General features: G+C 36.5%; 1 protein-coding gene across 1 annotated transcript in view; it reads right to left on the minus strand.

Annotated features, from left to right (window-relative positions):
- The window catches only part of LOC122812280 (venom factor-like), a 2,973,268-nt gene that overhangs the window by 2,198,754 nt on the left and 758,661 nt on the right, over window positions 1-15,853 (minus strand). The window contains exon 10 of the mRNA XM_044084681.1: window positions 1,087-1,202. Coding sequence (XP_043940616.1) covers window positions 1,087-1,202 — 116 coding nt within the window. The remainder of the gene's footprint in view (window positions 1-1,086; window positions 1,203-15,853) is intronic.

The raw sequence follows: 15,853 nt of genomic DNA on the forward strand, positions 1-15,853 counted from the left end.
CCACAACTCCTTTTTCCCATTTTCCACATGGGGGCTATGGTGTCACTGGTGACAATCTACAGCTAAGGTTTACACTGCTGGGTGGCTAGTCTTTCTACGGTTCTTCTTCCACGCAGTTTCTTAGAACGTCCAGGTTATGTGCTAATGAGACAAACTACAATGAGGAAACTGAACAGCTAGTACATCACCTATGTTAGATAGGCTATAAGGTCAACAAAATTTGTAAAGGTGCTGCTGAGACCAAGGAGGTGAGAAGAACCAAAGGTAGGCCATATTTTCTTCATGACACTATTGAGAAGGAAGATAAACCCACGAAGAGCATTGGAGAATCAACAGAAAGAATGAGATGTCTGCTTACATATAGCAATGAAGTGCAAGAAATATGTGACATAATAAGAAACAACTGGAAGATCTGGACTGCAGATGAAAACATCTGAAGTACAGTGGGTGATGTGCCAATATTCTATTTTAAGAACAGAAGGAATTTAAAACAACTGTTATGTCAAGATAGATCTACAAGCAACATGAAGTCAGTCACTAAGAGAATGGGTACGTTCCCATGTAGAAAACATAATGTATTTGGGCTTCTAAACTCCACGAACTGTTTTGAACATCCTACTATTAAAAAGGAAAAAAAACTTAAGACTTATGCCAACTGTAATACTAAGAACATTATTTATGTTGCTAGTTGAAATGTATGCACATATTTTTATGCTGGTAAGACCAACAAACCCTTTAAAGAGGGGGTATTGCTCCATTTAAGTGACATCAGGCTAAATATTTATGAACACTTTAGTTATACTGCAACGTCATCCATTTAAAAAAAGTGTATGTTTATCTTCAAAAATCACAAGTAAACTGCAGTCACAACACTAAAGCTGAGAATCAGAAGCTAGAGTCTGTTTCTAAACATTTGTGTTAATGACCGTTTTGGAGAACACACTGCCTGCTTATGAAGTCATCAACATGAAATAAACACATGTACTTGGTTTGATGTGTAACACTTGGTAAATGCTTTAATATTTATATCTGCATAAAACATCTTGACAAAACTGAAACATGGTACTTTGTAATATCGTGCCTTACCCAGAAATGAAGTGGTGTCACTGGCTTGAAATATTTTGGGGTCCTGATGAATGAGATTTCATATGGAGATTTGACTATTTTAATGCCCAATTTTTCAGCCTGTGCTGTGTCACCTCCTAAAATCACAAAAACAAACATTTACCAGTGCTGAGTGATTTCTTTTTGAGCCTATAGGGCTAGGAGGAGCATGACTTTCAACTTTTAAGAAAACAGCCAGTGCATTTAAATTGAGAACATTTACTTTCATTTCTTACTGAGCAGAATAATGTTATTGGTATTTCAGGATCAAGCTTTGAACAACTTCTAATGTTATAAAGCAATTTTTATCAAACTAAATGTGAATTTATACATTTCAAATCAGCTGATGCTTTATACTTAGTTTAACTCATCCAAGCCTATGATGTCTTTTTTGAATACTTCCAGTTCACACCCATACCTCCTTATGGAATCTAGAACATTTTTGGGCCTGGGTCCTTTAACTAAGTGACCTAACAGCTAATAATAGTCAGTAATATAAAGGGCAAGGAGTAATTAACAAAATGACTCTGAGATTGTTAATATTTATTTGCCACTTATTATTCATATTTATTTTATATTTTCATAACTGGCAGACCTTCATTTTATTCAGTTCTATGGTAGAAATGTCAACAGGGAAGACAAGACATTTCACTGAAAATGGTGGTTTATATCACACTATACCAGAAATATTACCAGTTGTTTGTTAGTAGTTATGAAAATAAGCAGTATTTCCATATTATTTATTTATCTATTTATTTATTTTACATTTGTTAATAGGAAAAAATCGGGTAAATACCACTAAAGAACGGTCCTAGAAAAAGAACAAGGAGCATATCAACATACACAAACAATATAACAAAATAAAATCTTTAATGAACAATCCAACTGGTGACTCAGAAACAGGACAAGCGCTTTCGGTGTAATGCCTTCTTCAGATCCTGAGTGTTAGTCCCTGAGTGTCCTTATTTAAAAAAAAAACTGACATCCAATCCCTGTATTAGATCCTAGTCAAAAATCCAAAAAGGACAACCAATTAAAAACGATAATTCTCTGTATTTCTTCAGTCTACCAATCCTGGGCTGCTACAGGCAGCAAGCCCCTTTTTCTAACCAATGAGGCATTTTCTCAGTTACTTCCTGCTTATTCGCATTCATTGAGAATAAAGATCTCTGCACTGACGTAACTCACTAATAAGATCCGAGTAGTTGCTACATGCCTCTTCAGTGGCCCATCGGAAAACCACAAGGTCTTTTAATGATCAGAATCCATCTCTTAGTATATCTTCTGATGGGCATTTCAAAGGGGTACATCAACTATAAAGTCATCAACCATTGATTTCTCCACTTTTGCTTAACATTTGACTTAACAGAGTCAGGTTCGGATATTAGTATCTACATAAATCGCAGCTATTAATTGCGAGGACTCTCAACAGATCTTCCTTCATAATATGCAGACTCTTTACAGTTCTTCTAGCAAGAGCTAGACTGAAGAAATCACATGCCTTTCTTGTAATAAATAGTAAATACCCTCCATCGCTTCATACTGACTACATTTAGAACATAGAACTTTATCTTGTCTAAATTAATGTCAAAAAGTTTTTCAAGTCAAAAAATTCTCAGCTGCTGTCCCATCTAACTAATAATGAGCCGAGATTGACGACAAACCTCTTGGCCAGCCATTGGAAGGTTATCTTCTCCTAATGGGTGTTGTCACTCATTCAAAAAGCCCATGTACAACACATATTCAGTGTGATTAAATCCGCTATGAAGCCATATACCGTTGGCTTCCTTCTATGCTATTTTATTGGACTGTTCAGGCTATTCACAAAACATTATCTTACTCTAGGTTAATGCCAAAAAGTCTCAGCTACTATCCCAGTTAGCCAATAGTAGGCCAAAACAAACTTGAAACCTGCGATGTCAGTTGGATTATTCATTAAAGATTTTATTTTGTTATATTGTTTGTCTCTGTTGATACACTCCTTGTTGTTTTCTGCAGTATTTTACATTTGTTGACCGGGTTTGTCTGACTGAGCTGAAGAGCATTTTTTCAGAGGAGGCCTGGGGACAAAAGCTCCAACATATTATACAATTTTCATTATACATTAAAGGCATTAAGTAGCAATACAATGTTATACAGTGTCAATAATAAGAGTACAGCAAAGCTCTTTCAGGATGTATAAAAAGAAACAATAATATATCATTAAGATGAATACAGTTTTTATGTACTTAATATGTATGTATTTAATATGTATTTTATGTACTTAGTGCTACAAAATGCTTCATGACATTAGGTGAATCCTTAGATTTGTTAATGAAAACTCTCTCTGATGTTTACATTTTAAGCTGCTCATCTTGAGAGATATCCAGTATTACCTGTATTGTTAATTAAATTATTTAAACTATTAACCATATGTTTTCATATTTCTGTAAATAGCTCAATAAGCATGCACTTATAGAGGAATTTCTTATTGCCATATGAAAGTTTATGTCTGGTCAACAGAAACAGTCTAACAATTTATGCCTAGGTTATCTAATTTTCAAATATGAAAATGTATTTGTAAAAGTTTAGGAAAAGTATAATTTGGGGTTTGTGTTCATTATAATGGTCCAGATTCCAAAATAGTTGCTCTCAGTGTAAGTCTGCCCTAGTTCTGAAAGATCAGTTCTCAATGTAAATTACTTCAGTATAAGGCCTATTTATAAGCAGGCTTACTAGATGGACCAGATTCCAAAATTTATGGAAAAGACTATGAATGCACAATTATCACTGTAAAGACTACTTCTTTCTGATAACATTCCTATTCGTACAGTCTTAATAGCTTTCATTGTTCACAGAATATTTACATTTGTTTGTCTTATGCTTTCTAAGTTGATTTTTCAGAGAATGTTCTGGAATGCAAGATCTGTGTAGGCTACTAGGGGTGTGACATTCCATACCACATGCATTAATGAGAGAGGACAGACTCTGAAGGAGATAGGTTAGATGATATGTCCTGTGCTGAACTTCCAATTTATCAAACTGACATTCTGCTGTCTGTTTCATCAGAACAGGTACATGGGGTGTGTAGTAGGTGTGTGTGTTTGCAAACATATGTGGGTTAGGGTTAGAGTAAGGGTTAGGTAAGGGGATAGCTTAAGGGTGTGTGAGTGTAAGTGTTTAGGGTTAAGGTTAGGTTAGGGGACAGATTTAGCATATATGTGGGTGTGTGCATGTAGTGAGTGTCTCAGATGTCTTGTGTAGTGGTAATGTTATGGGAATCGCTTATTTTTAAATTTAAGGTGCTGGTTAGTGTTAGGGGCAGGGTTAAGGTTAGGGATAGCCTGTTAAAGATGATATTACCAATGATAACGTTTGAATTCTGTATGCAAATATTAAGCCGTCTGAGGAATCAGAGCATGTAGAAGAAAATTAAAAAAGGAAGGAAGAAGTTTGCAACAGATAACTAGAAAGAAAAAAAAACTGATTAATGTCCGTAATGAGAATAATGTGAATATGTACAGCAAAGAGAACTGATTTTTTATGTAAAACACAAACTGCAAAGAATAATAACACAATTCATTTAGAAAATATTCAGTCTACAGAAATGGCATCCTTTTTCTAAGAGAGAAGGAAGAAAAAAGAGGTAGGGGTCGGGTTAAAAAGAAAAAAAAAAGAGGAGAACGACTAAAGTTGACAACATGACTGAGTATGTGGAAGTAGAAAGGAAGCTAGAAGTGAATTGTATGCTTGCAATGAAAATGGTGAGTTTCATAAAACTAAGGGTGATAAAGATCATTCCTATGTAATAACTAACAGAGCAGGCATTAATGAGTCAGAAGAGGGAGATTCTTCAGATCTGGTCAGAAATTATATACTAGTAACTGGAGATTCAGTTAACAGAGGAACTGATACTTTCATTTGCGGAGATTATAATGAACATCGAATAGTGTTATACTTGCCAGCAGCATAAATACTGGATGTGTGTAGGGCCTAAGTATGACTCAATGTAAGGAAGTCTGAGCTGTTTTTATTCATGTTGGTACAAACAATATCCTATGTATAGACTCCCTGACAGTTAATAGAGAATTTACAGCCTTCTTAAATAGCATAGCTTGTACAGGTGTTAGAATATGCTTTTCACAAATCACACATAGAAAGGAGAGTCAGGTCAGTGTGAATGAAAATATTTTTTTGGTAACTACCTACATAAAAAATGATTAATTTTGGAAAGTGGAAATGTGTAGAGCATACAAGCCTGATTTGGGGCACAAGTGTATTTCGACAGGATGGTCTGCACTTCTCAAGACAACAGAAGATAATTTTGAAAGCAAATAAATTGCAATATTTGACTAACACAAGACTGAGTTTTTGCCAGGTCAGAAATGTAACAGTTAGCAACATTGATGTATCTTGCTGTTTGTTAATGCTTGGAGCATTAGTAATAAAGTATTTTTGTTAGAAAATTTATTACAGTGCCATACGATTTATACTGTTATTGTTTGTGAAGCAGGGTTAAACAACAATGAAAACCAGTTCTATCAGGCTATAAAAGTTTTACTGTAACAACCACTCTTAACAAAAATCAGGTGGAGGGGCTATGATGGGGATTAAAAATTGTTATGAGACATGGACATCCAAACTTGCAAGGATTTTATTCATATTAAGCTTGTACCCTCATTAGGCATACAATAAGAGTAACTTAAAAATCTTGGATTTTACCTCAGCAATTATTAATAGTTCACCCAAGAACACTTCATACATATCTGTTATTTATAAAATTCTCAGAAATTATTTTAGTGAAACAGATGTTTCATTCTGGAAACATTCAAGTGAAGTTAATAGACAAGTATTCCCAGAAAAAGATTAAAAAAAAAAAACTTTACAGTCTGTGAAGGAATCCACATCTTTCCTGTTCTGGCATGTATACACATGGAAATTTTTACACAGATGTTTTTTCACCCCACATAGACTAGCAATAATGTACAAGAAAGATGAAATGAAATGCTGGAGATGTGGACATCCTGATGCTGATTAGATACATATGGTTGATAATTTCCCCATATCTTTGTAAAGCTCTATGGAATGACAACTGTGTAATTTCTGCCCCTCCCCCCACTAATTATATATACAAACGCCGACATCTCACTACAGTGAGGAAAGGGCAAATTTTCCTATCTTCACTGTACTGCGATCTCACAATACACAGTTCTTTTATCAACATTTTCGGTTATAAAGCCGTTCAATTAATGGCTTTTCGATGTGGTAATATAGACCCACAGAATTAATAACAATGACCTGAAAAACTTCAGCATAAACTTACAGTACTGTTATATCAGTTATTCACTAGCAGTGGCGGATTTAGGCATGGGCGCAGGGGCGCGCGCCACCTCCTTTTCTCCATACTAGTAAGTTACGTTTTTTTTTTTTTTTTTTTATGACATGCATAATATATATATATATTACTGAGTCACTGTTCCTAGTAATATTTAATTCTCTCCACACAATTTAAAGAAAACAGTTTTAAACTGTCACAGAGTACCGTACATTTTTTTTTCAGTTTGGGTTCTTCATGACCTGAACCAATCAATGCTGTGAAAAATCGCATCTAACTCAAATACATTGGAGAAGCGATTGGAGGTTTGCAGAGTCAGGTGATTTAATCTCCTCAATAACTGCTCCTCCAAATAATTCTCCATTGTAGTTGAGTTAGGCGCGTTTTGGTAAACAGTTGTTCAAGTCTTTAGTTTACAATTGTCAGCTGCACTATTAAGTGACTCGAACTCCAGCAAACTCCCTTCAGCAAGTGAGTTTCTCAGAGAAGTATTTTTTTTTTTATTATTTTTAGCTAGTTTGATATTAAATTAAAAAAAATTAAAAAGACTTGTCAGGTACTAGTTTAAAGTGTTCCGGAAATGTAATGTGTGTTTAGTGCCTACATTTAAAGTGGTGCTTTTACATGTAGTGGTGTTTTTTGTAATGTCTGTGTTTTAGTATTTGTTTAGTTTAGCGTAGATAAGTGGCTTGTGTGTTCCGGTGTAAAGCTTAATGCCATTTTGTAGCTGGTTAAATTTATTAATTTATAATTGATTGATTAAGTTAAGCATGTTAGTTGAACAGTATAAAATTTATATATTTATATATTATTATAATATTTAAATATTATTATTTAATTTAAAGTATTATAATTATAATAAATTTGAATTCCACAGTATGATAGATTCAATTTGGCCCAAGATTAGTTTTACTAACTTATTATCATGGTGCCATAATGGCATTGTAGACGCCGTTAAAATGGCGCCATGTTTCCCCCACGTGCAGCACTGCTCATTGAGTCATGGAGATGTGGATTTGCACTCTGCTTGCAACTGCCCAACGGTTGAACCATTGAACGAATTGCAAGGAATCGGGTTACGGATAACAAAGTGGTTACTAACTTAGATTTAATTTTATATATTATATAAGCATATTATGCTTCCAATGCAGCATTCCCGACGGATGCTTTAAGTTTTATGTGTGCACATACGTTCTTACCTTAACCCTTTTTTATTAAATTTTAGATAACGATTCATTTCCTAAGTAAAGCTGGATTTGCTAAGTTTCATACCTAGTGATTTCTAATGTATCTGACGACCCCCCCCCCCCACCACCACCACAACTACTGATGAAGAAAGATGTCTCGGAGCGTTACTAATTAGAGTTACAGTCTAAGACATTGGGGAAATGCACCTGTTCTCCACTAAAATTTGTCATGTGATCTGTGATAACTACCTTACTTACTACTACTACTAGCAGCTGGAACCTGGCTTTAAAGTCTTCACTGAAGGACAAACCAGAAATGCACCACTTCCTCTTGCGGCAGTGTCAGTATCAGAATATGGCTATTAACATCAAGTGGGTGAATCCACAGCCTTCCGATGTAAATGGCATTAAATGGGAGTTTATAACCTAAAGAAATGATGACACTTCCCTAAAATTAGGGAAAGGTGCATGCACCCAATTCCTTTCCAGTGGAGCACATTTCAAACATGACCCAGCTTCTCACACTCCTGGGAGTAGCTAGCATGGGTACCACACAAATATTTATTTTTTTTCTGTGGTATATTAAAGGGAAGCCCATTCTCATAATAAACATAACAGTTGAAATGTGTTAGTCCATCTAAACTAACACGAGTGTCGTATAACAAAGTGACCCTGTCACGTTTGAACTGCGATGATTTGTAATGTGCAAGATATACTTACAATGTGACGGAAGCCTTATTGTAAACTGACAGCTAGCACATTGTGTCTGACAGCTGCTGCCCCCCACCTGACAAGAGCCAATAAAATATCTTGAAACTGGCTTCTCACCTGAGAAACTTAAACCACTGAGCTCTTTGGTGCAGAATACCAACACAAAGTACATTCCACAGAGGATGAACACCGGAAAAATATTTCTGTTGTTGTGACACCCATCCAGCTCAGGCATGATGTGGATCTGCACACCCGAGCAAGTCACATAATTCTACCCACCCGGAAAAAAGTGCTTTGGAAAAACGTGTGGCTCATCTCTTCACGTTTGTTGCTATTATTCAAAATCCACGGCAGTTGGGTTATAAAGAAATGATGTGTAAAACAGAGAGGTCTCCAACATCCAAAAACAGCAAAGGAACATGTTAAACTAAAGCTATTTAAATATGAAGCACTTGCTGCCAGTTTTAAAATGTGACGTCTGCGGTTTTAAGAAGTTCAGCAATGCCATCGTCTTCACTAGGCAAAAGGGAATGATGAAGGTGCGTTTGTTGAAGCCACCTTGAATGTAGACGCACATGTATATCCTTTCCATTATCTAAGCGGACATTTCCGCCTCTCACGCCAGTACTGCTGCTGCTCCTATGACTGTGGGGGGACCTCCAGATTGCATCGATTGGGAAACAATCCCGCCACACCCCTTCCTTGTCCCAGCAGCATGTAGCCTTTGATTTGTGCCGTGACAGCTACAGATGACGAGACCCACCCTCCCTGTACTGTAAGCATTCCGGGATCCGGATGGGCAAGGCACAAATACCTACACGGCAGTCTCGAACCTGCGTCTGATTAACCTCTGGTCAGGTATAGGTTTGTGTGGCGCATAACTTTTAAACTCTTAACTCAAAATTGACAGAAAAAAAATACTACTACTGACAGTAATAAAGGACGCTTTTAAAGTATCTGCCTTCTTTACAGTGAATGCGAAAAAATAAGATGTTTATTAGCCTGTACTTGTTGGACACCAGGTCTTCTCTGTAATGTCCAGCAATGATTTTTGACTAATTATCATTGTTTTATGTCAAGATCACATTCACCTGATGCAAAAAATCAGAGACATCCTAGACAAGATGGATTTGATGCCATGGTATTAGTAATTCTTGGCAGATCATTTAAAACAACCCGTTGACAACCCCAAACTGACATTTTCACAAGCAAATATACTTTCACTGCTTGTCACCTGTTACACAACAATATATATTTTTTACTATACACAGAAGACAGAATAATATGCTGTCATCTAAAAAGGGTCTGGCGATTCTTAACAGGAGAACTGTAAAGTAAATACCTCTCAGCTGTACAAATTTTCGCAGAATGCCTATATGTTGCCTCATGTTTTTGGTCTGTTCCTCAATTGTGTTTTTGACAAGTCACAGTGATGATCTAAAGATTAAAGTCACTAAATATACATGCATTTGAGTTTCAGACTTCATACCCTTCAGAAAATGCATGCTATGTTCACTGCACTAGGTGGGTAGCTCTGTCACGATTGTTCTTCCATATCAAACACATGTGTGCGCACAATCACACCATTTTAGCCAGTAAATAAAACATTTAGGATTTTGAGCACTCGCCCCTCACTACTATTGGCATTTCTCTGGTTTTGAAATAACACACTGACTATCACTTCTTTACTTAATACCAAGCGTCCAGACAAGCTCTGTAGATTACAACACAAAACGATGACGGAACGTTGAACTGCGAGACTGAACTTTATTCTCCTAGTTCCATCAGTCAAAATAACTGAATAGCGTGTGTGCATTTTGTTTTATTATTTACTTCACTGGCCACCTTCCTTCAGAAAGCGAGACAAAGATGGCTGACGCTATGCAGTTTTTCTGTAAAACATCATATCAGCTTCTAAGTAGCCTTTTTTTCGTTCTCTAAACACCGTCGTTCCTGTCAATGCCACTGCACTCTAGTGAAGAGCATCAAACCTTGAAATGAAGCTCGTGATAAACTGTTCCCGCTCTTTTGACAGCGGGAGAAAGCCCAGAATGAAGGTTCTCTTAAATGACGTCTTCAGAGTTAAAAACTCAAATATATGGATTGCTTCTGTTCCATATCAGGTCTTACGTAGTTATTATCACGTACTACACAAAGAATATAGATAATCTAGAGGGACATACACATGTCATTTCATTAAAAAAAGAAAACAATTGAAAATTACCACATTAAGTACTTCCCGTCTTTTTTTTAACTTAAGTATCACTGCCTTAAAAATAATTCTTTTATTCATGATTATAGAAACTCAAAAACTTAGACCCTTTCAGCCATATGCTCAGAAACGAACTAGGAATCGACATCCCCATTAATTATAATGAACATAAGAAAGTTGCGTCCTCTAACGCTTGCCTCTGACAACAATCGTACCATTACATTCAGTATGCTACGTTTGCTAAAATGTCTGCCTGTTAATAAATGCCCACTAGCACCAATCTTGTAGCTCAGCCTCTGAGCATTATTATAGCACCAGCGTGAGAAATCACGGGGCGGTGTCAGAAAAATGATCACTTTTCTTATTGTTAAAACATCTTCAGACACTTATCAGAAAACAGTCATTGTAAATGAACGAATGTAGTGAAGCAAAGAACTTCTGAAGAAACCAAGTTATGTGTCCGGGGAAAGCTGAAAGAAAGCTGTTTAGCTGCAAGTAAGAACTCATTGAAGGTTCACTATCGGAGCTTGATTAGGGCTTTGTAGATGACACCCCCCCCCCCCAGTTCTACTGTGCGTTGCTATTACATAGTGTTTTCTGACACATCACAATTTAATATTCTTCTAAAACACCCGATGCCTCAAGAAAAACATATAGTGCCACTGATCCATGGGCCCCTAACCTAGAGAGTCTTTTCAAGAGACTATTGCTTATCTAGTATATTCAACAATTTTACATAGTGAAGATAAAAACAACTGCATAACATGACTTGCAGCTAGAAATATGGCATTGAATTTAAAGCCTGATGTTTCAAACTGGCTACATATCAGTAAACATTAAATCAAAATAACTATATATTACATTAGATTTTAGCAGCTACAGGCACAGGAGATATTGCTTTGCAGTTACTGTTATGGAGAAACTGCACGGTGATTTTGTAACTATGGATGACAATTGTCCTTTAAACCTATTTCTTATGTCAGAAGTTGCTTTCTTCCACATGGCCTTTTTGTGCCCTTCACTTTTAATTTGTTCATTTTCGAAATGGTCCTTTGTTGAGAAGATTCTCTCCATGCTGACAGTTGGCCCACTGAACAGCAGTAGGCAGACATTCAGCCTTTAACTGGGTTTCAGATGAAGAACCCATTTTTGCTGCTAAACAAGCTGCTTTGGAGCAGCCCTGTTATCTGTTTATTCTTTTTCTTTATGTAACTTGCTAACACTAACACATAGACATATCTTGGCAGTCAGTTTTTCACAAATGACCTTAGAAAACCTTTAGTTCTTCCTGTACACTGATGTTTACAGTGACAACTTAGTAATGGAATAAAATGAAATTAATTCACCATGGGAGTTTACCTGGTGCTGCTGAATGTATTAGTAAGAATAGCAACAACTAAGTCTTATTAAGTGTGGGTATATAGACAAGCATACTCTTTGTACTCTACACAGGACAGATTTTTGGACATCCCTTAGAAACAATGCATCTGTTTTCATTTCATATTAAGTCTACAGCTGTACTTGGATTGATTTCAGAAAACAGTACCTTTAGCACTTTTAGAAGAAACAATTGAAATCTATACTATGTGTGTTGGTTGGGGGCAGTGAATCTGTGAGTAAAAAAATGCAATTATTTGGCTAAATCTGCTACGCACACACACACACATCTAGTCACTTGTCGGTGTAGACATGGTTTTACGCTGATTGGAAAAAGCGGCTGAATGGGTGTGCCTGTCTATCTAGATATTTGTCTAAGTGTGTATATGTATATTGCCTTATTTAATCCGGCTGATATAAAATTGACTGTATTTGATATATAACTATAGAAGTCCAAGTGTGTGTGTGTGTGTGTGTGTGTGTGTGTGTGTGTGTGTGTGTGTGTGTGTGTGTGCGTGTGTGTGTGTGTAATAGAATTACAGTGTACCGACAATATCTAGGTATTTACAGTGTACACGATATTTAAACTCAGTCTCCAATTACTGTGTACATAAACTTAGAGAGTACACGAATATGTAAGCGGTGCCTGTATATTTACAGAGCTTATAATATATAGCAGTGTATATTTTATATACAAAGTGACCTTATGAGTCTAAGTTGGTAGTAACAGATATGTTCCTTGGAAATGGCTGCTTATACAGAAGGACCGAGACAGATATGCAGACAAAGGTGGAGGGGGTCATATTTAATAAAACGCTGTCTTTAATTCTAAATAGTAGCACATATCCGCTGCAACAATTAAAATCTGCAACCTTTATTAAAATGCATATAAATAAAAGTAGTCAGTGTAGCAGGAGTGATTTCTCAAAGAGTTAGCAAAATTCCTAGTATAGAGAAATAAATACATTAACTCAGTGACCTGTCTGATTTTTGTTTACCTTATCTGTTATCGGGTAAGCTGTACTACTTCGTCAGGGATGACAAAGAAGCAACGTCTAGTTAATGAACTTAGACAGAATCATAGTTTGGAAGTGGACAGTGAGAGATTCAAACTCAGGACTACAGTCTAAAACTCTTGAGGAGGTGATTACCTTAACATTAGCTTACTCGTCTGTACTTCATAACAGATGACACTTTTGTGATGAAATAGTGAATTTAGTGCCACTGTGCAGTCAGTGATAAACATACATAATAAGCATTATATTTCCAGAGTACTTTTTTCTCCAGAAAATGCTTATTAGTACAAACCCTCTTCCTGTATTAACTGAACAGTTTTTTTTTTTAAATAAAGTGCTCCAAACATAGCTCCAAAAATGTGAAACGCTACCTATCCTTATGTGGAGCAAATGGACAGAATGTGGAACACATGATAACAACTTAACAACTTCAGCTAGGAAGTTTAAAGGATTGTTAAAACATGTTACTTTATACATGTAAAAACCTATTTGATGCATTAATGCGATCCATTATTATTTACCATTGACATCAGTTAATCAGTTAATTTTTTAACACTGAATGTTTATGACAGACCTGTAATGATAGGACAGTATTCATAATCTCAGCCTATGCTCCACAGCAGGGTTGTGATAGTGGTAATGGACTACATCAGCAAACAGGTTGGAGGGGTCAGAGCAACAAATCTGTTGTATGCAGACGATATGGCAGTACAGGCAGACTTAAACATGTACGTGTAGTTTATAAAGCTTCTGGCATTATGGCAAGCTCTTCGCTGCCTTCAGAGATTTCTCTGCTGTCTCTTCACGTTACCCTTGTGGAAGGTTCTTCCAAAGTAAGGCAATCTCTGAGACACATAGCTGTCTCTCCTGCATGTTTTGGTTGACTAAGTTTAGATCCCGTGATCAGCTGACCCTTGTGCTGTTTGACTTGCAGATGTGTGGCAGCCCCACCAAGTCAGGATCTGTGAGTGCCTTGTAGAGCAGGCACAGGTCACCCTTTAATAATCGGTAGGCTACAGAATAAAGGGATAGGCCTTTTAGTCTATTCATATAAGACATGTTTATACCCTGTATGCTCTTTGAGGAACCTCTGAGGGCATGCCAGCCACTCCATTATATGGAAAATAAGTGCCTAGTCAAGTACATGTCAAATGGTGCATTGTAGTCAATTGTTGGTCTAATGAGGTTGAATACAGTGGGGTTATAATTTCCTTGGATCTGGATGCCATACATTTACTTATAAGTTGTTCCACATAGAATATCTTTCTCACCAATGTGGACACGTGGCAGTCAAAGTTCAGGCTATTTGTACATTCTGATCTTTCATTGCTTACAAAATGCTTATAGTTTTGACCTATCATAGGCCCTTTATTTGTCCTGAAAATGTTGTGTAATGCCAGAATATGTGAAGGCTAATAGAAGTATAGCACCCACAGACAGACAGTTTTGTAAAGCAATTGCAACATGCCAAAGCAAAGAACAGATTTGTGCATTCATTTGTGAAGCGTTTTATATGCGTTCTTTGTTCAGCATAATGAACACATGTTGTGGCCATTAGCCAAGTGATCAGTACTTGACACTGTTTTATTTTGTACATTAGATAACCAAAGAAGTTATTTTGTGTATTGAAATGAGCTGCAGTATGTCAGCAGAAACTGGTGCTATGTCTTCAGGAGCCAAGCGAGAACTACATCAACAGTCTCTCTTCAAATTTTTCAGAAAGGTCATAAAACACGGAGACGGTTCAGTCTCTGAGGGTAAGTCATTTGTGGGTGAGAGTAGTGGTAAAGTACAGAATTATGTCCTATTATCAGGATGATTGTCATAGTTCAGATGTGTGTGACACTATTTCCTGTTGTAAAGTATTTGTCTAAGATTTTATGAATGAGGGTATTTGTCTAAGATTTTATGAATGAGGGTATTAAGTTTTACTGATTTTAGTCTTGAAAGGAAAGTCAGATATGTAATGGAAAATGAACTGAAAGGTACTGTACTCTAAAAGTCTTATATGAAGGCAGGAGCTCATCGGTGAGATAGAACATCTTAATAATCCATGTTGTATACTTTGCATTTCTTTTGTGGGTTTGCAGGCATCTAGTGTATAGAGTATTTCCCTATTTTTTTTTTAAGTTAGTGAAACTTTTTTTTTTGTGTAATAGTACGCTATTCAATGGAGGCAAATGTAGTTGTATTTGTTGTACTGTTAAAGAAGTATTTGTTGTACTGTTAAAGAAGTTATCTTCCCCTTGATATTTGTTTTTGTTTTTTTAACCAGCAGTCAGAGAGTCATGTCAGTTTGGCACAGAAGACATGGTAAATGAATGTAGTGCTTTCAGAGAAGTCAGTGAAAGTAGTACTGTCGCAGAAGTCAGCAGCTTAACAGATAACATAGAAAGTGAGAGACTTACTGTTAGTGAAGTCAGTAAGAAGCATTCGGATGAAGTCAGTGCCACAAAGTGTTCACTGACAGATATTAGTGAGTACATCACATGTACTAATGCTGCAGATAAGGAGAAAGTCATTGTCCTAAATCATCGCAAACCACATGACGGTTTTCGTTTCCCACTCAAAGCCTTCACAGACAAAAGAAGAAAATCAGGAAGTTCCCTTCGCCAATGTCAGCTGTCATGGCTAGACCAGTTTCATTTTCTGGCATATTCAGTGAAACAAGATGGGCTGTATTGTTTAGCCTGTGTGTTATTTCCAACACCAGCACAGACAGAACGTGCAAAGTTATTCATTAAGCAGCCATATTGTAATTGGAAGCATGCCACAGCTGATATTCAGCGACATTCAGAATTAGATTACCACAAGAAATCTGAGGCAAAATTACATGCTTTCCGAGTCACAAGTGACAATCCAAGTCAAAGAATGGACTTTGCAATTTCAAATGCTTCACAGCTGCAGGTGGCCAAAAACAGAGCTCTACTGA

Source organism: Protopterus annectens, chromosome 9.part0, assembly GCF_019279795.1.
Source record: "Protopterus annectens isolate FY-2018-M chromosome 9.part0, PAN1.0, whole genome shotgun sequence".
Classification (NCBI taxonomy): Eukaryota; Metazoa; Chordata; order Ceratodontiformes; family Protopteridae; genus Protopterus; species Protopterus annectens.